The 27257-nt window shown below is 43.1% G+C and overlaps 1 protein-coding gene and 1 long non-coding RNA gene across 2 annotated transcripts in view; one reads left to right on the top strand and one right to left on the bottom strand.

Moving 5' to 3' along the window:
• LOC138765884 (uncharacterized) overlaps window positions 1-27257 on the top strand; it is a 222756-nt gene that overhangs the window by 149025 nt on the left and 46474 nt on the right. The window lies entirely within an intron of this gene.
• The window catches only part of LOC138802386 (sodium/hydrogen exchanger 2-like), a 48686-nt gene continuing 30232 nt past the window's right edge, over window positions 8804-27257 (bottom strand). The window contains exons 11-14 of the mRNA XM_069985621.1: window positions 24153-24273; window positions 20933-21031; window positions 14800-14937; window positions 8804-9270 (exon numbers count right to left, since the gene is read on the bottom strand). Of these exons, the coding sequence (XP_069841722.1) occupies window positions 9041-9270; window positions 14800-14937; window positions 20933-21031; window positions 24153-24273 (588 nt within the window). The 3' untranslated portion in view covers window positions 8804-9040. The remainder of the gene's footprint in view (window positions 9271-14799; window positions 14938-20932; window positions 21032-24152; window positions 24274-27257) is intronic.

The following is a 27257-nucleotide window of genomic DNA, read 5'->3' as shown; positions in this document are numbered from 1 at the left end:
ATTCTTCCAATATGACATGTGACCGAGGTCTACTCATCCAATATAACATGTGACCAAGGCTTCTTTCATCCAATATAACATGTGACCAAGGCTTCATTCATCCAATATAACATGTAACCAAGGCCTCATTCATCCAATATAACATGTGACCAAGGCTTCATTCATCCAATATAACATGTGACTAAGGCTTCTTTCATCCAATATAACATGTGACCAAGGCTTCATTCATTCAATATAACATGTGACCAAGGCTTCATTCATTCAATATAACATATGATCAAGGCTTCATGCATCCAATATAACATGTGATCAAGGCTATATCCATCCAATATAGCATGTGACCAAGGCTTCATTAATCCAATATAACATGTGATCAAGGCTTCATTCATCCAATATAACATGTGATCAACGCTTCTTTCATCCAATATAACATGTGATCAAGGGTTCATCCATATAATATAGCATGTGACCAAGGCTTTATTCATTCAATATAACATGTGACCAAGGTTTCATTCATTCAATATAACATGTGACCAAGTCTTCATTCATTCAATATAACATATGACCAAGGCTTCATGCATCCAATATAACATGTGATCAAGGGTTCATCCATATAATATAGCATGTGACCAAGGCTTTATTCATTCAATATAACACGTGACCAAGGCTTAATCCATCCATTATAACATGTGATCAAGTCTTCACCCATCCAATATAACATGTGGCCAAGGATTCATTCATCCAATATAACATGTGACCAAGGCTTTTTTCATCCAATATAACATGTGACCAAGGCTTCAATCATTCAATATAACATATGACCAAGGCTTCATTCATTCAATATAACATATCACCAAAGCTTCATGCATCCAATATAACGTGATCAAGGCTTCATCCATCCAATATAACATGTGACCAAGGCTTCATTCATCTAATATAACATGTGACCAAGGCTTCATCCATGCATTATATCATGTGATCAAGGCTTCATTCATCAAAGATAACATGTAACAAAGGCCCTACTATTCATCCAGTAAAACATGTGAACAAGCCTTCATTCATCCAATATAACAGATGACCAAGGCTTCATCCATCCAATATAACATGTGACCAAGGCTTCATTTATCCAATATAACAGATGACCAAGGATTTATTCCTCAAATACAACATATGGCCAAGGATTCATTCATCCTGTATACCATGACCAAGGCCTATTCATCCATTATAACATGTGACCAAGGCTTCATTCATCCAATATAACATTTGACCAAGGTTTTATTCATCAAATATAACATGTGAGCAAGGATTCATTCATCCAATATAACATGTGACCAAGGCTTTATACATCCAATATAACATGTGATCAAGGCTTCATCCATCCAATATAACATGTGGCCAAGGATTCATTCATCCAAGATAACATGTGACGAAGGATTTATTCATCTTAAATACCAATACCAAGGCCTATTCATCCATTACAACATGTGATTAAGGCTTTATTCATCCATTATAACATGTGATCAAGGCTTCATTCATCTATTTTAACATGTGATTAAGGCTTCATTTATCCAATATAACATGTGACAAAGGACTATTCATCCATTATAACATGTGATCAAGGCTTAATTCTTCCAATATGACATGTGACCAAGGCCTATACATCCAATATAACATGTGACCAAGGCTTCTTTCATCCAATATAACATGTGACCAAGGCTTCTTTCATCCAATATAACATGTGACCAAGGCTTCATTCATCCAATATAACATATGACCAAGGCTTCATGCATCCAATATAACATGCGATCAAGGCTTCATCCATCCAATATAGCATGTGATCAAGGCATCATTCATCCAATATAACATGTGATCAAGGCTTCATTCATCCAATATAACATGTGACCAAGGCTTCTTTCATCCAATATAACATGTGACCAAGGTTTCATTCATTCAATATAACATGTGATCAAGGGTTCATCCATATAATATAGCATGCGACCAAGGCTTTATTCATTCAATATAACATGTGACCAAGGATTCATCCATCCATTATAACATGTGATCAAATATTCACCCATCCAATATAACATGTGGCCAAGGATTCATACATCCAATATAACATGTGACGAAGGATTTATTCATCTTAAATACCAATACCAAGGCCAGTTCATCCATTATAACATGTGATCAAGGCTTCCTTCATTCATTATAACATGTGATCAAGGCTTAATTCTTACAATGTAACATGTGACCAAGGCTTCATTCATCCAATATAACATGTAACCAAGGCTTCATTCATCCAATATAACATGTGACTAAGGCTTCTTTCATCCAATATAACATGTGACCAAGGCTTCATTCATTCAATATAACATGTGACCAAGGCTTCATTCATTCAATATAACATATGACCAAGGCTTCATGCATCCAATATAACATTCGATCAAGGCTTCATCCATCCAATATAGCATGTGACCAAGGCATCATTCATCCAATATAACATGTGATCAAGGCTTCATTCATCCAATATAACATGTGATCAAGGCTTCATTCATCCAATATAACATGTGACCAAGGCTTCTTTCATCCAATATAACATGTGCCCAAGGCTTCTTTCATCCAATATAACATGTGACCAAGGTTTCATTCATTCAATATAACATGTGATCAAGGGTTCATCCATATAATATAGCATGCGACCAAGGCTTTATTCATTCAATATAACATGTGACCAAGGCTTCATCCATCCATTATAACATGTGATCAAGTCTTCACCCATCCAATATAACATGTGGCCAAGGATTCATTCATCCAATATAACATGTGACGAAGGATTTATTCATCTTATATACCAATACCAAGGCCAGTTCATCCATTATAACATGTGATCAAGGCTTCCTTCATTCATTATTACATGTGATCAAGGCTTCATTCATCCGTTATAACATGTGATCAAAGCTTCATTCATCCAATATAACATGTGACCAAGGCCTATTCATCCAATATAACATGTGACCAAGGCTTCTTTCATCCAATATAACATGTGACCAAGGCTTCATTCATCCAATATGACATGTAACCAAGGCTTCATTCATCCAATATAACATGTGACCAAGGCTTCATTCATCCAATATAACATGTGACCAAGGCTTCTTTCATCCAATATAACATGTGACCAAGGCTTCTTTCATCCAATATAACATGTGACCAAGGCTTATTTTATCCAATATAACATGTGACCAAGGCTTCTTTCATCCAATATAACATGTGACCAAGGCTTCATTCATCCAATATAACATGTGACCAAGGCCTATTAATCCATTATAACATGTGATCAAGGTTTAATTCTTCCAATATAACATGTGACCGAGGCCTATTCATCCAATATAACATGTGACCAAGGCTTATTTTATCCAATATAACATGTGACCAAGGCTTCATTCATCCAATATGACATGTAACCAAGGCTTCATGCATCCAATATAACATGTGGTCAAGGCTTCATTCATCCAATAAAACATGTGAGGAGGGATTTATTCATCTTAAATACCAATGCCAAGGCCTATTTATCCATTATAACATGTGATCAAGGCATCATTCATTCATTATAACATGTGATCAAGGCTTCATTCATCCATTATAACATGTGACCAAGGCTTCATTCATCCAATATAGCATGTGAGCAAGACTTCATTCATCCAATATAACATATGACCAAGGTTTTATTCATCAAATGTAACATGTGACCAAGGCTTCTTTCATCCAATATAACATGTGACCAAGGCTTCATTCATCCAATATGACATGTAACCAAGGCTTCATTCATCCAATATAACATGTGACCAAGGCTTCATTCATCCAATATAACATGTGACCAAGGCTTCTTTCATCCAATATAACATGTGACCAAGGCTTCATTCATCCAATATAACATGTGACCAAGGCCTATTAATCCATTATAACATGTGATCAAGGTTTAATTCTTCCAATATAACATGTGACCGAGGCCTATTCATCCAATATAACATGTGACCAAGGCTTATTTTATCCAATATAACATGTGACCAAGGCTTCATTCATCCAATATGACATGTAACCAAGGCTTCATTCATCCAATATAACATGTGACCAAGGCTTCATTCATCCAATATAACATGTGACCAAGGCTTCTTTCATCCAATATAACATGTGACCAAGGCTTCATTCATCCAATATAACATGTGTTCAAGACTTCATTCATCCAATATAACATGTGACCAAGGCTTCATTCATCCAATATAACATGTTATTAAGGCTTCTTTCATCCAATATAACATGTGACCAAGGCTTTATACATTCAATATAACATGTGACCAAGGCTTCATTCATTCAATATAATATATGACCAAGGCTTCATGCATCCAAATTAACATGTGATCAAGGCTTCATCCATCCAATATAGCATGTGACCAAGGCCATTCATTTAATATAACATATGACCAAGGCTTCATGCATCCAATATAACATGTGATCAAGGGTTCATCCATAAAATATAGCATGTGACCAAGGCTTTATTCATTCAATATACCATGTGACCAAGGCTTCATCCATGCATTATAACATGTGATGAATGCTTCATTCATTTAATATAACATATAACCAAGGCCTTATTCATCCAGTAAAACATGTGACCAAGCCTTCATTCTTCCAATATAACATGTGATCAAGTCTTCATCCATCCAATATAACATGTGACCAAGGCTTCATTTATCCAATATAACAGATGACCAAGAATTTATTCCTCAAATACAACATGTGGCCAAGGATGTTTTGATCCTGTATACCATGACCAAGGCCTATTCATCCATTATAACATGTTACCAAGGCTTCATTCATCCAATATAACATGTGACCAAGGCTTCATGCATCCAATATAACATGTGGTCAAGGCTTCATTCATCCAATAAAACATGTGAGGAGGGATTTATTCATCTTAAATACCAATGCCAAGGCCTATTTATCCATTATAACATGTGATCAAGGCATCATTCATTCATTATAACATGTGATCAAGGCTTCATTCATCCATTATAACATGTGACCAAGGCTTCATTCATCCAATATAGCATGTGAGCAAGACTTCATTCATCCAATATAACATATGACCAAGGTTTTATTCATCAAATGTAACATGTGAGCAAGGATTCATTCACCCTATATAAAATGTGACCAAGGCTTCATTCATCCAATATAACATGTGACCAAGGCTTCATGCATCCAATATAACATGTGTTCAAGGCTTCATTCATCCATTATACATTTGATTAAGGATTCATTTATCCAATATAACATGTGACCAAGGACTATTCATCCATTATAACATGTGATCAAGGCTTAATTCTTCCAATATGACATGTGACCAAGGCCTATACATCCAATATGACATGTGACCAAGGCCTATACATCCAATATAACATGTGACCAAGGCTTCTTTCATCCAATATAACATGTGACCAAGGCTTCATTCATCCAATATAACATGTGACCAAGGCTTCATTAATCCAAAATAACATGTGACCAAGGCTTCATTCATCCAATATAGCATGTGACCAAGGCATCATTCATACAATATAACATGTGACCAAGGCTTCATGCATCCAAGATAACATGTGATCAAGTCTTCACCCATCCAATATAACACGTGGCCAAGGATTCATTCATCCAATATAACATGTGACGAAGGATTTATTAATCTTAAATACCAATACCAAGGCCTATTCATCCATTATAACATGTGATCAAGGCTTCCTTCATCCGTTATAACATGTGATCAAAGCTTCATTCATCCAATTTAACATGTGATCAAGGCCTATTCATCCATTATAACATGTGATTAAGGCTTACTTCTTCCAATATAACATGTGACTAAGGCTTCTTTCATCCAAAATAACATGTGACCAAGGCTTCATTCATCCAATATAACACGTAACCAAGGCTTCATTCATCCAATATAACATGTGACCAAGGCTTCATTCATCCAATATAACATGTGACTAAGGCTTCTTTCATCCAATATAACATGTGACCAAGGCTTCATTCATTCAATATAGCATATGACCAAGGCTTCATGCATCCAATATAACATGTGATCAAGGCTTTATCCATCCAATATAGCATGTGACCAAGGCTTTTTTCATCCAATATAACATGTGATCAAGGCTTTCTTCATTCATTATAACATGTGATCAAGGCTTCATTAATCCGTTATAACATGTGATCAAAGCTTCATTCATCCAATTTAACATGTGACCAAGGCCTATTCATCCATTATAACATGTGATTAAGGCTTAATTCTTCCAATATGACATGTGACCGAGGCCTATTCATCCAATATAACATATGACCAAGGCTTCATGCATCCAATATAACATGTGATCAAGGCTTTATCCATCCAATATAGCATGTGACCAAGGCTTTTTTCATCCAATATAACATGTAACCAAGGCTTCATTCATCCAATATGACATGTAACCAAGGCTTCATTCATCCAATATAACATGTGACCAAGGCTTCATTCATCCAATATAACATGTGACCAAGGCTTCTTTCATCCAATATAACATGTGACCAAGGCTTCTTTCATCCAATATAACATGTGACCAAGGCTTCATTCATCCAATATTACATGTGTTCAAGACTTCATTCATCCAATATAACATGTGACCAAGGCTTCTTTCATCCAATATAACATGTGACCGATAATTAGCTATCCATTTTTCCACGAGGAGGCGGCTCTTCTCACACCATTGGGCAGCACTGATAGTAGCATTTATCCAGCAGAGATCGCACTCACTCCATAAAACCCTCTGGATCCAGGTTATGCACATGCTGCCCCTCCGTTATGTGCCGCCTTAAGCGCTGGATCTGCAGTACATAGGGTGGCATCTTATCAGGGGCGCCTCAGGCTTTGGGCCTGGAATGGGATCAAATCTTGGCCCAGATGAATATGTATCACTATTGCCTTTGTGTTTTGTGAGCCCTTTATGTTCTGGGCGGGAGACCCCCCGCGGCTTTCCCTCCCTGCATGGCGGCGGCTGCTATACGACGGCTGGTAGGTGATGTATTTGTGGAGCGGAGCGTGAGATCTCATCAGTCATAATATTTTAGTGCAGATTATTGGATTCTGTAAGCGGTGACACGGATTCATAAAAGATGTATGCCGTTTGATAGGTGAAATATCAGGTTTAATTAGCAATTACGATGTGATATATTTGATCTGGAATTTGACATATTCGCTGCGGCAGGCGAGAGATGGAAGTTCATTTTCAATTTTACATAGTGACAAATGCAGAGTTTGCACAGTATACCTCCTCCGTAGTAATAACATTGTGCGCCGTGCGCTTCACCAGCTGGAAAATGATGAAATGCGGGAAGAAGAGGAGGAGGATTAACCCCATCCATCCTTCTGTCAGCCACAATGGCCGCCATAGAGGGGGAAGGGGGGGCACATAGGGACGGGCCCAGAGATCAGATCCCCAGATAAAGCGTGATAATCAATAATGGAGACATCCAGAACCTCCAGCTTATTATTCATCCTGAGCCTCCTGATTCAGGAATACAATGAAGCCGGACACATATGCAGCCATACTACCGGTCACACAGGTTTCATATCATGGACGCATCTTCATCATCTGTAATTATCTTTCCATTGATCTCTTCATCTGGAAGGGTCGTGTAGATCTTCTATAGAGAGGAGAGGAAGCAGCCATCTCTCTTTAAGCAGCAAATATCACACCTGATCCTCAACTGAGGAGCAATTCAGACTTTTTTTTCACAATTACCTTTTTAGTGAGTGCCGTTCAGAGACTATGTGCGTGTTGAAGGCGTCTCACGAAGAACCCAGAGAGGATTTATATAGTGTATACAGTGGGCAGACAATCTTTATACTTTCCACATTGTACATATATTGTCTTCATAGTACATACACTGCTCACATAATACATGGAGTACTCACATAGTACATACACTGCTCACATAATACATGCAGCACCCACATAGTACATACACTGCTCACATAATACATGCAGTACTCACATAGTACATACACTGCTCACATAATACATGCAGCACCCACATAGTACATACACTGCTCACATAATACATGCAGCACCCACATAGTACATACACTGCTCACATAATACATGCAGCACCCACATAGTACTTACACTGCTCACATAATACATGCAGTACTCACATAGTACATACACTGCTCACATAATACATGCAGCACCGACATAGTACATACACTGCTCACATAATACATGCAGTACTCACATAGTACATACACTGCTCACATAATACATGCAGCACCCACATAGTACATACACTGCTCACATAATACATGCAGCACCCACATAGTACATACACTGCTCACATAATACATGCAGTACCCACATAGTACATACACTGCTCACATAATACATGCAGCACCCACATAGTACTTACACTGCTCACATAATACATGCAGTACTCACATAGTACATACACTGCTCACATAATACATGCAGCACCGACATAGGGCAAGGAGGACTGGAGCATCAAACCATTGTGTCATTTGTCAGGGCATTCACACTAGCTGTCCCTGCAGTGCCCACATAATAGTGCCAGTGACAGCCACATCATACCCTATACCTCCAGGCATTGCTAAGAGAGTGTCCACATGCCTCCATACAATGCTCCTGCCTTATATAATGGCATCATAGACACACACACACCCTGTGACCTCGGCGCCTGTCCAATTTGTTGGATCGACCCCCGATTAGTCTTTGGTTTTGTAACATTTTATTGGAAACATTTTAGGAAAGTTGAGCAGCAGGTGTCACAAGCAGGAATACGTCACAGTCCTCACCCTCCCACTATGGAACGTAGTACACGCGTGTGCGTCCCCAGCGGGGGAGGGGGTCCCTTATTATTACAAATAGCGACAGATCATATGACCAGGATCTGTAGCTTTATGTCCATCTCTATCGTACAGAATCCTCTGTCACGGTTGTGGCTCCATCTACTTCTCCTCTACGCTGAGGCTGCGGCTAATACAGTGAAACAGGAGCCCGGACAGGAGCACCAGGGGGGCCCCGGCCGCCGCAAACATGAATGACCAGCCGTAATAAACGTGGAGGTGAGAGTCTGGCGGGCAGCTCTGGCTTCTCTCTAATAAGATGTATTTGTTCAAGTCAGCAGCAAACTCCTTCCAAAGGGCGAAGAGGGCGATGAGGAAGGCGAGGAGCATACCTGTGAGAAGAGAAGACGAGAGAATCAGAGATCTCAGTACAGAGAAGAGAGAATCGCCGACCAAGGAGCAGATATATCGCCAATGCAGCCAGTATGGATGCAAAGAGACAGCCTAACTACTATATGGATGCACAGAGACAGCCTAACTACTATATGGATGCACAGAGACGGCCTAACTACTATATGGATGCACAGAGACGGCCTAACTACTATATGGATGCACAGAGACGGCCTAACTACTATATGGATGCACAGAGACGGCCTAACTACTATATGGATGCACAGAGACGGCCTAACTACTATATGGATGCACAGAAATGGCCTAACTACTATGTGGATGAACAGAGACAGCGTAACAACTATATGGATGCACAGAAACAGCCTAACTACTATATGGATGCACAGAGACGGCTTAACTACTATATGAATGCACAGAGATGGCCTAACTACTATATGGATGCACAGAGACAGCCTATTATATGGATGCACAGAGACAGCCTAACTATTATATGAATGCACAGAGATGGCCTAACCACTGTATGGATGCACAGAGATAGCCTAACCACTGTATGGATACACAGAGACAACCTAACTACTATATGGATGCACAGAGACAGCCTAACTACTATATGGTTGCACAGAGACGGCCTAACTACTATATGGATGCACAGAAATTGCCTAACTACTATGTGGATGCACAGAAACGGCCTAACTACTATATGGATGCACAGAGATGGCCTAACTATTATATGGATGCACAGAGATGGCCTAAGTACCATATTGATGCACAGAGACGACCTATTATATGGGTCCATAGAGAGGCCTGACTACTATATGGGGTCATAGTGGTGCCTGACTACTCTATAGGGGCACAGAGGGGGGATATTTACTATATGAAGGCACAGATGGGGGCCTTTCCACTATGTGAGGGTGAAGAGGGGGCCTAAGTACTATTTAGGGCCCTAATTGGGTCCTAATACTACATTGAAGTACAAAGTGGAGTACAGAACCTAAAATATTTGTGTGGTAGATTCTGGAGATGTGTTGTGGCCAGGAAAAGTCAGGCTAAATGAAGAAGAAAGGAAAAGTGACTCAGATGAACATATCACCTCCTATAAGTCACTTACAGAACATGTCACCTGTAAGTCTCTGGATGTAGCTGCACTGTAATCACTTATATGGTGTGCAGAGCCTGTGTACCACTGGTATCAACCGCTATATGGGCTACACAGTGTCTCAGAATGATATGTAGATTTAACCTGTAAAGTGCATGACAGTCATGTAGCTCTACCTTGTACCTACTATTCATGATCTTGATGTTTTATATATTGTTTGTTTCCGGTTCCCATCACAGTTGTAGGGTCAGTAGAGAATATATATAATTTGTGTCCCCTCGTCTCCGGTACAGTTGGCAGTGTTCATCCTCTCCTTCATTGTAACCATCGCTTTGTCCGCTGAGTGGAAAATCAGCAAAGTGATGTGTCCTGGCCCCCATCCAGCAGGACGCTGCCAAGTAAAATCATCCCCTCCTGTGTTAAGGGGCCGCTAATTCATTAGGACGCAGCGTTGTTGATGGTTTTCCAATACCCTGAGAAGGTTCATCACTGTGGACAAGGAATCTGGGAGCGTCTCATCTCCTCTCTGTTTAGTAAAGGGACAGTAACATGTCTGTGCTCTGAGGGCTGTGCCGCTTGTACAGGATGGTGGGCTTTACCCTGTAGTGATGGGGGGGGGGGGGGTTACTATATCAGGAAGTATTGCTGCTATTAGAGAATGTCCAAGGCTAAAAACCCCATGACAACACTGACTCCATACAAGGGCCCCAGATTGATACATTGCACATAGCTAGTCCTGCTCTCAGCTGAGAAGTGATACAACTGTATCCAATGTAGACAATGCTCTGTGAGCTCTACAGCCGGGACTCTAGACTGATACATTGTACATAGCTAGTCCTGCTCTCAGCTGTATCCAGTGTAGACAATGCTCTGTGAGCTCCAGACTGATACATTGTACATAGCTAGTCCTGCTCTCAGCTTTATCCAGTGTAGACAATGCTCTGTGAGCTCTGCAGCCTGGACTCCAGACTGATACATTGTACATAGCTAGGTGTGCTCTCAGCTGTATCCAGTGTAGACAATGCTCTGTGAGCTCTATAGCCTGCACTCCAGATTGATACATTGTAGCAAATTTCTGCAGCTATGCTATCTATACTGTATACACGTGTGGTGTGTAACTATCCATATTGTATACATGTTTGGTGTGTGTGACTATACTGTATACATGTGTGGGGGTGTGGGGGTGTGGGGGTGACTATACTGTATACAAGTGTGGTGTGTGACTATCCATATTGTATACATATGTGGTGTGTGTGACTGTACTGTATACATGTGTGGTGTGTGTGTTATACTGTATACATGTGGTGTGTGTGTGTGTGTGTTATACTGTATACATGTGTGGTGTGTGTTATACTGTATACATGTGTGGTGTGTGTGTGTGTGTGTGTGTGTGTGTGTTATACTGTATACATGTGTGGTGTGTGTTATACTGTATACATGTGTGGTGTGTGTGTGTGTGTGTGTGACTATACTGTATACATGTGTGGTGTGTGTGACTGTACTGTATACATGTGGTGTGTGTGTGTGTGTGTGTGTGACTATACTGTATACATGTGTGGTGTGTGTGACTGTACTGTATACATGTGGTGTGTGTGTGTGTGTGTGTGTGTGTGTGTGTGACTATACTGTATACATGTGTGGTGTGTGTGACTATACTGTATACATGTGTGGTGTGTGTGTGACTGTGCTGTATACAGGTTTGTCCTGTGTGTGACTGTACTGTATATAGGTGTGGTGTGTGTGTGACTGTTCTGTATACAGGTGTGGTGTGTGTGACTGTACTGTATACATGTGTGGTGTGTGTGACTGTTCTGTATACAGGTGTGGTGTGTGTGACTGTTCTGTATACAGGTGTGGTGTGTGTGACTGTTCTGTATACATGTGTGGTGTGTGTGACTGTACTGTATACATGTGTGGTGTGTGTGACTGTACTGTATACAGGTGTGGTGTGTGTGACTGTACTGTATACAGGTGTGGTGTGTGTGTGACTGTACTGTATACATGTGTGGTGTGTGTGACTGTACTGTATACATGTGTGGTGTGTGTGACTGTACTGTATACATGTGTGGTGTGTGTGACTGTACTGAATACATGTGTGGTGTGTGTGACTGTACTGTATACATGTGTGTGTGTGTGTGTGTGTGTGACTGTTCTGTATACATGTGTGGTGTGTAACTATCCATAGTGTATACATGTGTGGCTATATATACTTGTGTCGGTATGTACAGTATGTGCTGATCTTCCAGTACGGGACTATTCTGGTCACTGCTGGATTAGTCGTCTGTCTGGACCTTCACATTCCGGATTAATGGAGTTTAACTCGTCATTGTTTCCCAACTCCACTTACATCTACAGATCTCCATATAAAGCTCCATGTTGTCCTGTACACGTGACGCCAGACCCGGTGTGTAAAGTAGCCTAGATCAAACTATACCCCAGGGTGTACCATAGTCTAGGCCAGAATATACCCATCCAGGCCAGAATATACCCATCCAGGCCAGAATATATCCATCTGATGTTGAACCAGACCACAGTATACCCCGGGGAATAAACGCTACACCTGTGATATGTTTTCATACCAAGAGGTGTAAAATAGACTAAGCCATACTATAAACCTGGGTAGCCCAGGCCACAGTATACCAAACATGGTGTAAAGTGAAACTGGCTCAGTTGCCCCTAGCAACCAATCAGATTCCACCTTTCATTCCTCACAGACATTTTGGAAAATGAAAGGTGACTTTGGTTGCTAGGGGCGACTGAGCCAGTTTCACTTAACACCATGGGGGAGATTTATCAAACATGAAGGGAGATTTATCAAACATGCTGTAAAGTGAAACTGGCTCAGTTGCCCCTAGCAACCAAATTCACTTCTCATTTTCCAAAATGTCTGTGAGTAATGAAAGGTGGAATCTGATTGGTTGCTAGGGGTGACTGAACCAGTTTCTCTTTACACCATGTTTGATAAATCTCCCCCTATGTGTTTAGATTTTTAAGATTTACATCAGTAGCTTCTCACTTATCTCACAGACAAAGCCGAATCCCCAATGTCTATCACTGTTGATTTCATGGGGGTATAAAATGACCTGAGGGGGTATGAATTGGCCTAGGCCGAAATATACCCCGGGGTATAAAATAGCCTAGGCCAAAATATACCCCGGGTATAATCTAGCCTAAGCCATTTCAACCCCGGGTATAGTCTGGGCTGGGGGTATACTCTGGCCTGTTACACCGGGACACTGGATGGTGACATTATACCGGGACATGGGATGGTGACATTATACTGGGATATTATACCGGGACATGGGATGGTGACATTATACTGGGATATTATACCAGGAGACAGGATGGTTACATTATACCGGGACATGGGATGGTGACATTATACTGGGATATTATACCGGGACATGGGATGGTGACATTATACTGGGATATGATACCGGGACATGGGATGGTGACATTATACTGGGATATTATACCGGGACATAGGATGGTGACATTATACAGGGATATTATACCGGGACACTGGATGGTGACATTATACCGGGACATGGGATGGTGACATTATACTGGGATAGTATACCGGGACATAGGATAGTGACATTATACCAGGATATTATACCAGGACACGGGATGGTGACATTATACTGGGATATTATACCAGGACACAGGATGGTTACATTATACCGGGATATTATACCGGGACATAGGATGGTGACATTATACCAGAATATTATACCGGGATATAGGATGGTGACATTATACCGGGACATAGGATGGTGACATTATACTGGGATATTATACCAGGACACAGGATGGTGACATTATACCGGGATATTATACCAGGACACGGGATGGTGACATTATACTGGGATATTATACCCGGACATAGGATGGTGACATTATACCGGGATATTAAACCGGGACATAGGATGGTGACATTATACTGGGATATTATACCGGGACATAGGATGGTGACATTATACCTGGATATTATACCGGGACATAGCATGGTGACATTATACCGGGGTATTATACCAGGACACAGGATGGTGACATTATACTGGGATATTATACCGGGACATAGGATGGTGACATTATACCGGGATATTATACCGGGACATGGGATGGTGACATTATACCGGGATATTATACCGGGACATGGGATGGTGACATTATACCGGGACATTATACTGGGACACTGGATGGTGACATTATACCGGGATATTATACCGGGACATAGCATGGTGACATTATACCGGGGTATTATACCAGGACACAGGATGGTGACATTATACTGGGACATTCCGGGGGTCTCCAGAGTTCTGAATTACTGAGGATTCTCTGGAGATTTCCTGGCTCGGCCCCTGAATTGTTATTTCCCTCCAGATATGAGATACCTGAGTCGGGGTCTTACCAGCAGTGATGAGGAATCCTCCTCCCACTCTATAGAGCCGGGCTGCCGCAAAGGGAACCGCACACACCAGCAGGAGGCCCCCCACCACACTGGCCGCAACAGCGAGGATGATGAACGCCGTCCAGAAGCCTCTGTACACTGCAAGAAACAAACAGTGCTGCTCAATGGCCGCACATCCCTGAGAGCCCGATCACTGCACATACTACAGACACTGCACACACTGCAAACACTACACACTGCACACACCGCAAACACTGCACACACTACAAACAATGCAAACACTGCACATACCACAGACACTGCACACACTGAAAACACTACACACTGCACATACCACACACACTGCATACACTGCAAACACTACACACTGCACACACCGCAAACACTGCACACACTACAAACACTGCACATACCACTCACACTGCAAACACTGCACATACCACAGACAATGCACACACTACAAACACTGCACATACCAAAGACACTGCACACACTGCACATACCACAAACACTGCACATACCACAGACACTGCAAACTGCACATACCACAGACAATGCACACGCTGCAAACACTACACACTGCACATACCACAAACAATGCACACACTACAAACACTGCACACTGCACATACCAAAGACACTGCACACACTACAAACACTGCACACTGCACATACCAAAGACACTGCACACACCACAGACAATGCACACACTGCACATACTGTACACACTACAAACACTGCACACACTACAAACACTGCACATACCACAGACAATGCAAACTGCACATACCACAGACAATGCACACACTACAAACACTGCACACTGCACATACCACAGACAATGCAAACACTGCACACTGCACATACCACAGACAATGCACACACTACAAACACTGCACACTGCACATACCACAGACAATGCAAACACTGCACACTGCACATACCAAAGACACTGCACACACTACAAACACAGCACACTGCACATACCAAACACTGCAAACACTGCACATACCAAAGACACTGCACACTGCACATACAATGCACACACTACAAACACTGCACAATGCACATACCAAAGACACTGCACACACTACAAACACAGCACACTGCACATACCACACACTGCAAACACTGCACATACCAAAGACACTGCACACTGCACATACAATGCACACACTACAAACACTGCACAATGCACATACCAAAGACACTGCACACACTACAAACACAGCACACACCACACACACTGAAAACACTACACACTGCACATACCACACTCACTGCATACACTACATACACTGCACACACTTCAAACACTGCACATAACACAGACACTGCACACACTACATACACTGCACATACCACACACTGCACATACCATAGACAATGCACACACTACAAACACTGCACATACCACACTCACTGCACACACTACATACACTGCACATACCACACACTGCACATACCATAGACAATGCACACACTACAAACACTGCACATACCACAGGCACTGCATACACTGCACACACTGCAAACACTACACACTGCACATACCACACTCATTGCATACACTACATACACTGCACATACCACACACTGCACACACTACAAACACTGCACACACTGCACATACCAGAGACAATGCGCACACACTACAAACACTGCACACTGCACACACTACAAACTGCACACACCACACACTGCAAACACTACACACTACAAACACTGCACATACCACACACTGCAAACACTGCAAACACTACACACACTGCACACACTACATACACTGCACATACCACACACACTGCACACACTACACACTAAACACTGCACACACTACACATACCACATACACTGCAAACACTACACACTGCACATACCACAGACACTGCAAACACTACACACTTCACATACCACACTCACTGCACACACTGCATACACTACATACACTGCACACACTACATACACTGCACACTGCACATACCACACACACTGCACATGTAGTGTCCCAGCACAGGTGTGCCACTAAGTCTTTTATGCACATGAGCAAAGTATGTTCTATAGTGTGCACAGCTGAAGAGGCATTGGGTTAACTGTTATTGTCACGTTTGTTATCCTCCTATCACAGGTACAGGCCTGGTTTCCCTCCTTTTTCTATCCTATCGTCTCTCTTCTCTTTTGCACCCACAGCGTCACCAATCACATGGAGGTTTAGTTTGCCCCTATAAAAGGGAGATTAGTTCCTGGTGGCAGAGTTCTCTCTAGTGGAGTGAAGAAAGAGAGACAGAGACAAAAACAGTTCCTGCTGCAGTAAAGCCAGGGCCTGGCTCAGGCCAGGACCTTGGGACGAGGAGACTTATTCTATTCTTATGCAAGTAACCACCGCTAGCATGCAGTGCTAGACCCCTCAGGAGGAAAGAACGTCCCCTGAGGATCACCTTGTCTATGCCAGGGATACCTTCACACTACACAGGGCAGTATACCTGAGTCTGGTACTGACCCAGGCAGGACAAAGCTGCAGAATATGCCTACGTATCCTGCTGTAACCCACGGCTGTTCTGAAAGGTTTTGGGAAGTCTGCTACACCCTACAGCCACAACACCACGAGAGCTACTAACGGCAACCACCCCTTGCTTCGCCGCACATACACTGTACACACTGCACATACTACATACAATGTACACACTGTACATACTTCACATTGCACACACTATATATACTACATAATACACACACTGTATATACTACATAGTACACACACTGTATATACTACATAGTACACAAACCACATGCACTACAAACACTGCACATATTAAAGGGGTTATCCAGCGCTACAAAAACATGGCCACTTTTCCCCCTACTGTTGTCTCCAGTTGAGGTGCAGTTTGCAATTAAAGGGGTTGTCCGGCGAAAAAAATTATTCACAGAATAACACACATTAAAAAGTTATACAACTTTGTAATGTATGTTATGTCTGTGAATGGCCCCCTTCCCCGTGTTTCCCCCCACCCACACTAGACCCGGAAGTGTGGTGCATTATACTCACCGCATGTCGTGTCGTCCACGGTCTCCGATCGTCAGCAGTGACGTCTTCTTCGTAAGTTCGGCGGATCTTCCCGAGTGCCGGCCGCCCTCTGCAGCGTCATCCGAAGCTCAGCCGCGATTGGCTGAGCATAACTGTGCTCAGCCAATCGCGGCTGAGCAGCTGATGACGTGGCCGCGTCATCAGCCGCTCAGCCGCGATTGGCTGAGCACAGTTATGCTCAGCCAATCGCGGCTGAGCGGCTGATGACGCGGCCACGTCATCAGCTGCTCAGCCGCGATTGGCTGAGCACAGTTATGCTCAGCCAATCGCGGCTGAGCTTCGGATGACGCTGCAGAGGGCGGCCAGCACTCGGGAAGATCCGCTGGCCTCCCGAAGAAGACGTCACTACTGAAGATCGGAGACCGTGGTCGGCACGTGACAGGTAATGTATAGCGCACCACACTTCCGGGTACACGGGTGGGGGTGGTGGGACACGGGGAAGGGGGCCATTCACAGACATAACATACATTACAAAGTTGTATAACTTTGTAATGTGTGTTATTCTGTGAATAATTTTTTTCGCCGGACAACCCCTTTAAGCTCCATTTACTTCAATGGAACTGAGTTTCAAAACCCCACCCAAACTGGAGACAACAGTAGGGGGAAAGTGGCCATGTTTTTGTAGCGCTGGATAACCCCTTTAAAGGGATATTCTCACCTTATATACTTATACTTGTAGGACTCTTCAAGGTAAGTATTTCTACAGATACATTTACCATTTACCAAACTTGTCTCCTTCTCCTGATATGCTGCTCTTTCTCTCCCATTGTTGACAGCTCGTTGTCTAGGTTACCAACCACCACTCTGCTCTGAAAGCAGTGGTCTGGATGGTGTGTATATAGCTATAATGTTGACTCCATAGTAAACACTGCTACACTGCATACACCACACTACAGCCATCACACCAGTATGGGACTGGGGCCCACCAGAGGAAATGATCCTGGGGGCCCACCAATGAAGAACCAGTGAGAAACGACATGTCAGTCAGTGTTAGTGCAGGTTCTAAGGCTGGGAGCCCACCAAAGGATTCTCCGGTACTCTGGTGGGCCAGTCCGACACTGCATCACACACCTCATATACTACACATATCACACACACCTCATATACTACACATATCACACACCTCATATACTACACATATCATACACACCTCATATACTACACATATCATATACACCTCATATACTACACATATCATACACACCTCATATACTACACATATCACACACACCTCATATACTACACATATCATACACACCTCATATACTACACATATCACACACCTCATATACTACACATATCATACACACCTCATATACTACACATATCACACACACCTCATATACTACACATATCACACACACCTCATATACTACACATATCACACACACCTCATATACTACTGCCATCTCCAGCATCACACATACTTCATATACTACACATATCACACACCTCATATACTACACATATCACACACACCTCATATACTACACATATCATACACACCTCATATACTACACATATCACACACACCTCATATACTACACATATCACACACATTCCTCATATACTACACATATCACACACACCTCATATACTACACATATCACACACACCTCATATACTACTGCCATCTCCAGCATCACACATACTTCATATACTACACATATCACACACCTCATATACTACACATATCACACACACCTCATATACTACACATATCATACACACCTCATATACTACACATATCACACACACCTCATATACTACACATATCACACACATTCCTCATATACTACACATATCACACACACCTCATATACTACACATATCATACACACCTCATATACTACACATATCATACACACCTCATATACTAAACATATCACACACACCTCAAATACTACACATATCAGACACCTCAAATACTACACATATCACACACACCTCATATACTACACATATCACACACCTCATATACTACACATATCACACACACCTCATATATTACTGCCATCTCTAGCATCACACATTCCTCATATACTACACATATCACACACACCTCATATACTACACATATCATACACACCTCATATACTACACATATCATACACACCTGATATACTACACATATCACACACATCTCATATATTACACATATCACACACACCTCATATACTACTGCCATCTCCAGCATCACACATTCCTCATATACTGCACATATTACACACACCTCATATACTACACATATCATACACACCTCATATATTACACATATCATACACACCTCATATACTACACATATCACACACCTCATATACTACAGCCATCTCCAGCATCACACACACCTCATATACTACACATATCACACACCTGAAATACTACACATATCACACACACCTCATATACTAATGCCATCTCCAGCATCATACATACCTCATATACTACAGCCATCTCCAGCATCACACATACCTGATATACTACACATATCATACACACCTCATATACTACACATATCACACACACCTCATATACTACACATATCACACACCTCATATACTACACATAACATACACACCTCATATACTACACATATCATACACACCTCATATACTACACATATCACACACACCTCATATACTACACATATCACACACACCTCATATACTACACATATCACACACACCTCATATACTACACATATCACACACACCTCATATACTACAGCCATCTCCAGCATCACACACACCTCATATACTACACATCTCCATCCCCAGCATCACACGCATTATACACACTATGGGGGGATTTATGAAAGCTCCGCCAGTGGCGTACACCCCCTGTAACCACCGCTCTCCTACCGGGCAGGGTCACGGCAGGCAGTATTATTGGGGGTGAGTATAGCGGGTGTATAGTGACTCCGCTGTTTATGGATATACATGCTATATGGACTGTGCGTCACCCTACGACTTTTACCAGATCTCGCTTACATCACTTTCAGCCTTGTCTCAGTTATATGGAAAGATGAGGATGAGGATGTGGACTTACCTGCCGTGGGGTCATATGACGGATGTGGGACGGGTCCAGGGGCTATCGGCATGGGGAACAGGTAGCCCTGGATGCAGTGCTTGGGGTGCGCCTGACTGGCTGCAGGGAGAAGAGGGAGAGATTTATAAGAGATCATTGCAGGAGGAGGAGAAAGAGCAATGAGGGCCCTGAGGGTCAGAGGTCATCATGCAGCCCCCACCCCCAGCTTCCTCCTATATCAGGCAGTATCACACAGGAGGGGCGCAGACATCTGATGTTTGGGTCCTTTCTCAGTCATCTCTGACACTTCTATCTTCCCGTATCTATCAGGAAACCATTGTCCTCATTTACCCTGCAGTCATGGGGAACTTACTGTATCCTGAAGTGGTCAGGGGAAGAAGGGTAAAATCCCTTGTTTGGGTCAGTAATGGGGTTAATGATAACATCCCTGGTGATCTGGGGCGCTGGCAAGGTTGATAGTAGCATCCTGGGTGGGTTAAAGGGGTTGTCCAGCAAAAAAAAATGTTTTTTTTTTTTCTTTCAAATCAACTGGTGCCAGGAAGTTATATAGATTTGTAATTTACTTCTTTTTAAAAATCTCAAGTCTTCCTGTACTTATTAGCTGCTGTATGTCCTGCAGAAAGTGTTGTTTTATTTACATTCAGACACAGTGCTCTCTGCTGCCACCTCTGGCCGAGACAAGAACTGTCCAGAGCAGCAGCAAATCCCCATAGAAAACCTCTCCTGCTCTGGACAGTTCCTGTCTCGGCCAGAGGTGGCAGCAGAGAGCAGTGTGTCTGAATGTAAATAAAACAACACTTTTTGCATGACATACAGTAGCTTATAAGTAAGGGAAGACTTGAGATTTTTAAATAGAAGTAAATTACAAATCTATATAACTTTCTGACACCAGTTGATTTGAAAGACAATTGTTTTTGCTGGAGTACCCCTTTAAGGCAGTGATTAACTTAATGACGTTCCTGGTGGCCTAGGAGGAGTCAATAGCATAACTGGGGGTCTAAAGCAGTGAAATCCCTTATATGATGCCTGGTGGTCTCAGGCCGTGCAGGAGTATATAACATCCCTGCTGGACTAGGGGATTGAAAGAATGAATAATATCCCTGGTGAGGGCAGTTTTTTAGGGTGGGATGGTGAAGGCAATGTTATAGTGGGGGGGCAGTGTTATGGTGGTGAGGGGGGAAGTGTTATGGTGGGGGGGCAGTGTTATTATGGGGGGGCAGTGTTATTATGGGGGGGAGGCAGTGTTATGATGGGGGGGCAGTGTTATGATGGGGGGGGGGGGCAGTGTTATGATGGGGGGAGGCAGTGTTATGGGGGGGGCAGTGTTATGGGGGGAGGCAGTGTTATGGTGGGGGGCAGTGTTATGGTGGGGGGCAGTGTTATAGTGGGGGGCAGTGTTATTAGGGGGGGGCAGTGTTATTATGGGGGAGGCAGTGTTATGGTGGTGAGGGGGGCAGTGTTATGGTGGTGAGGGGGCAGTGTTATAATGGGGGAAGCAGTGTTATAATGGGGGAAGCAGTGTTATGATGGGGGAAGCAGTGTTATGATGGGGGAAGGCAGTGTTATGATGGGGGAAGGCAGTGTTATGATGGGGGGCAGTGTTATGGTGGTGGGGGGGCAGTGTTATGGTGGTGAGGGGGCAGTGTTATAATGGGGGAAGCAGTGTTATAATGGGGGAAGCAGTGTTATGATGGGGGAAGCAGTGTTATGATGGGGGAAGGCAGTGTTATGATGGGGGAAGGCAGTGTTATGATGGGGGGCAGTGTTATGGTGGTGGGGGGGGCAGTGTTATGATGGTGGGGGGCAGTGTTATGGTGGTGGGGAGGCAGTGTTATGGTGGTGGGGAGGCAGTGTTATGGTGGGGGGCAGTGTTATGGGGGTGGGGAGGCAGTGTTATGGTGGGGGGGCAGTGTTATAGTGGGGGGAAGTGTTATGATGGGGGGAGGCAGTGTTATGGTGGGGGGCAGTATTATGCTGGGGGGAGGCCGTGTTATGGTGGGGGGCAGTGTTGTGGTGGGGGGGCAGTGTTATGCTGGGGGGAGGCAGTGTTATGGTGGGGGGCAGTGTTATGGTGGGGGGGGCAATGTTATGGTGGGGGGGCAATGTTATGGTGGGGGGGGCAATGTTATGGTGGGGGGGCAATGTTATGGTGGGGGGGCAATGTTATGGTGGGGGGCAGTGTTATGGTGGGGGAGGCAGTGTTATGGTGGGGGAGGCAGTGTTATGGTGGGGGAGGCAGTGTTATGGTGGGGGAGGCAGTGTTATGGTGGGGGGGCAGTGTTATGATAGGGGGAGGCAGTGTTATGATGGGGGGAGGCAGTGTTATGGTGGGGGGGGGCAATGTTATGATGGAGGGAGGCAGTGTTATGGTCGGGGGCAGTGTTATGGTTGAGGGGTTATGGTCAGGGGACAGAAGTGTTACGGTCGGGGAGGCAATGTTACAGTCAGGGGAGCTATGCTATCTGGTGTCACAGCACAGGGTGCTGTTACTTGGCACCTGTGCAACCTTTTTTACTCAGGTTAACAAAGTGGGAGATGTAGAACCTTTTTTCCACACTAGGTGTCACCACTGTTTTCATATTTTATGCATAGCTGTAGAGTCAAAGGGTTAACTGTGTTGTACCACAGAAGCCACCTGGGAGTACCCTAGCCCATGCCAGGAACTCTCCTAAAACGTGCAGGGTGGTCTCCTGATATTAGCGGAACTGACCCCCATAGGACAAAGCTACCAAGAATAGGCCTACGTATCCCACTGCACAGCACAGGACGACTGGGTAATCTCAGGAACTTTCTACACAAAGATAATCGATGACTGGGGCTCGTGCTACCCACCTAGGACGAGTTTTACGCAACTAGGTAGCAGAAGGTGGTCAGACTATAGTTTAAATGTGAGTACGAGTATCACTTACTTCTCCTTATCTACACTCCTGTTCCAGCAGAGCACATATTCTACATTGGAAAGAGCTCCTCTGGCAACTCCTCTCCTCTTCCTTCTCTTTACCAAGCACTTACTTCTACAAAGCACTGGTTCTACCTTATTGTCAGCAATTACTTACAGTGTGTGTAATTATTTGCACTACCTGTATTTGGGACAGAGTTATGGTGGTGTGGGGGGGGCGCTCTCATGCCATTCTCCAGGCCTCTCATTGAGCGGTGAGTCATGTGACCTGGATGGATCGGTTCTATATTTACTTCAGAGAATATGAAGAACTTTACTTACTGAACCAGAAGTTCCAGATGGTCTCCTGGAAATCTTCCCCATTGAACCAACATCTCCAGAAAAAACCCTCGTGGTGAAAATAGAGGGGGAGGGCAGGGGTGGGGGGCACCTCTGTGCTGTTCTGTAATAAGAAATATAGGGGGCAGTCAGATAATGGTCACTGGGGTCAAATACATGGAAATACATCAGTGTCACTTATCATCATCATAGTTATCACAGTTTCCCATCATACATACTGTATATACGACCGCCATATTGTCATATATTCTGGAGACGTCAGAAGCCAAGAACTGGCGCAGACCCAGATACTATCGTATAACAGAACAGTAACATGTACACCACAAGGGCGTACACCCCGACAAGCCATTTTATTTTCATGAGACACAAATGAAAGAAAACATTGTGCACTATATGGCGGCATCAATATTATAGATATCAGGACAGCAAGGAGAGGATATCCACAATGTCATGTGCTGTATAGTGTGTGGTTTATTACAGGTGCTGTATATTATATTATGTTTTGTGGTGTCTGCTGTGTGCTGTATAGTGTGTGGTTTATTACAGGTGCTGTATATTATATTATATGTTATGTTTTGTGGTGTCTGCTGTGTGCTGTATAGTGTGTGGTTTATTACAGGTGCTGTATATTATATTATATTATGGTTTGTGGTGTCTGCCATGTGCTGTATAGTGTGTGGTTTATTACAGGTGCTGTATATTATATTATGTTTTGTGGTGTCTGCCATGTGCTGTATAGTGTGTGGTTTATTACAGGTGCTGTATATTATATTATGTTTTGTGGTGTCTGCTGTGTGCTGTATAGTGTGTGGTTTATTACAGGTGCTGTATATTACATTATGGTTTGTGGTGTCTGCTGTGTGCTGTATAGTGTGTGGTTTATTACAGGTGCTGTATATTATATGTTATGTTTTGTGGTGTCTGCCGTGTGTTGTATAGTGTGTGGTTTATTACAGGTGCTGTATATTATATTATATTATGGTTTGTGGTGTCTGCCATGTGCTGTATAGTGTGTGGTTTATTACAGGTGCTGTATATTATATTATGTTTTGTGGTGTCTGCCATGTGCTGTATAGTGTGCGGTTTATTACGGGTGTTGTATATAATATATCTTTTGTTTTGTGGTGTCTGCTGTGTGCTGTATAGTGTGTGGTTTATTACAGGTGCTGTATATTACATTATGGTTTGTGGTGTCTGCTGTGTGCTGTATAGTGTGTGGTTTATTACAGGTGCTGTATATTATATTATATGTTATGTTTTGTGGTGTCTGCCATGTGCTGTATAGTGTGTGGTTTATTACAGGTGCTGTATATTATATTATGTTTTGTGGTGTCTGCTGTGTGCTGTATAGTGTGTGGTTTATTACAGGTGCTGTATATTATATTATGTTTTGTGGTGTCTGCTGTGTGCTGTATAGTGTGTGGTTTATTACAGGTGCTGTATATTATATTATGTTTTGTGGTGTCTGCCATGTGCTGTATAGTGTGCGGTTTATTACAGGTGCTGTATATTATATTATGTTTTGTGGTGTCTGCTGTGTGCTGTATAGTGTGTGGTTTATTACAGGTGCTGTATATTACATTATGTTTTGTGGTGTCTGCTGTGTGCTGTATAGCGTGTGGTTTATTACAGGTGCTGTATATTATATGTTGCCTGTTTGTTATGTTACGTGTTGTTATATGTTGTAGCAGTAAGTTCATCCAATACAGGGTCATCTGAATACTTTTAGGGGCCGCGCCGGGAGACATCTCTGGCATCACCATCCCGTCCTGACATCAGGTTGGCCGTCCAGCAGCTGCCGGTTACTACATAGAGACAACCACCCCCATTCTGTGCCCCACCTGTTCAGCTGTTTACAATGGGGGGGGGGTGCGTCTGTCTCTACAACAAGACTAAAGACCACGATCCCTGCTCCCCAGTCTCTGCTCCCGCACACAACTCCTCTCATCCTTCTCAGACAACTCCTCTCATCATCCCCCATATAACTCCTCATGATCTACACACAACTCCTCTCATCATCCTGCACACAACTCCTCTCATCATCCCCCATATAACTCCTCTCATCATCCTGCACACAACTCCTCTCATCATCCCGCACACAACTCCTCTCATCCTTCTCAGACAACTCCTCTCATCATCCCCCATATAACTCCTCTCATCATCCTGCACACAACTCCTCTCATCATCCCGCACACAACTCCTCTCATCATCCCGCACACAACTCCTCTCATCCTTCTCAGACAACTCCTCTCATCATCCCCCATATAACTCCTCATGATCTACACACAACTCCTCTCATCATCCCGCACACAACTCCTCTCATTATCCCGCACACAACTCCTCTCATCATCCCGCACACAACTCCTCTCATTATCCCGCACACAACTCCTCTCATCATCCCGCACACAACTCCTCTCATTATCGCGCACACAACTCCTCTCATTATCCCGCACACAACTCCTCTCATCATCCTGCACACAACTCCTCTCATTATCCTGCACACAACTCCTCTCATCATCCCGCACACAACTCCTCTCATCCCTCCCATCATCCCATACATATTGGACTTTTACACTTCTTTGCACTCTTTAAAAGTTTTTACAAAAAATGGGCGTGGCTAGTGCGCCACATTAAATAATGGAATAAATTATATGTGTAAATAAAGTTAAAGGAGTTGTTCACCCCCCAAAATTTTCTTTCAAATCAACTGGTGCCAGAAAATTTCAGAGATTTGTAATTTACTTATATTTACTATAAAAAAAAAAAACCTTAAGTCTTCCAGTACTTATCAGCTGCTGTATGTCCTGCAGGAAGTGGTGTATTCTCTCCAATCTGACACAGTGCTCTCTGCTGCCACCTCTGTCCATGTCAGGAACTGTCCAGAGCAGCAACAAATCCCCATAGAAAACCTCTCCTGCTCTGGACAGTTCCTGACATGGACAGAGGTGGCAGCAAAGAGCATTGTGTCAGACTGGAGAGAATACACCACTTCCTGCAGGACACACAGCAGCTGATACTGCATATTAGTATCTGGTGTTTCATATTTCTCTATCTGACTCTATGCCGCCAACATGGCGGCTTTTTTTT

The sequence above is a fragment of the Dendropsophus ebraccatus genome, chromosome 10 (genome assembly GCF_027789765.1).
Source record: "Dendropsophus ebraccatus isolate aDenEbr1 chromosome 10, aDenEbr1.pat, whole genome shotgun sequence".
NCBI classification, from domain to species: domain Eukaryota; kingdom Metazoa; phylum Chordata; class Amphibia; order Anura; family Hylidae; genus Dendropsophus; species Dendropsophus ebraccatus.
This window is presented reverse-complemented; position numbering and strand designations above follow the sequence as displayed.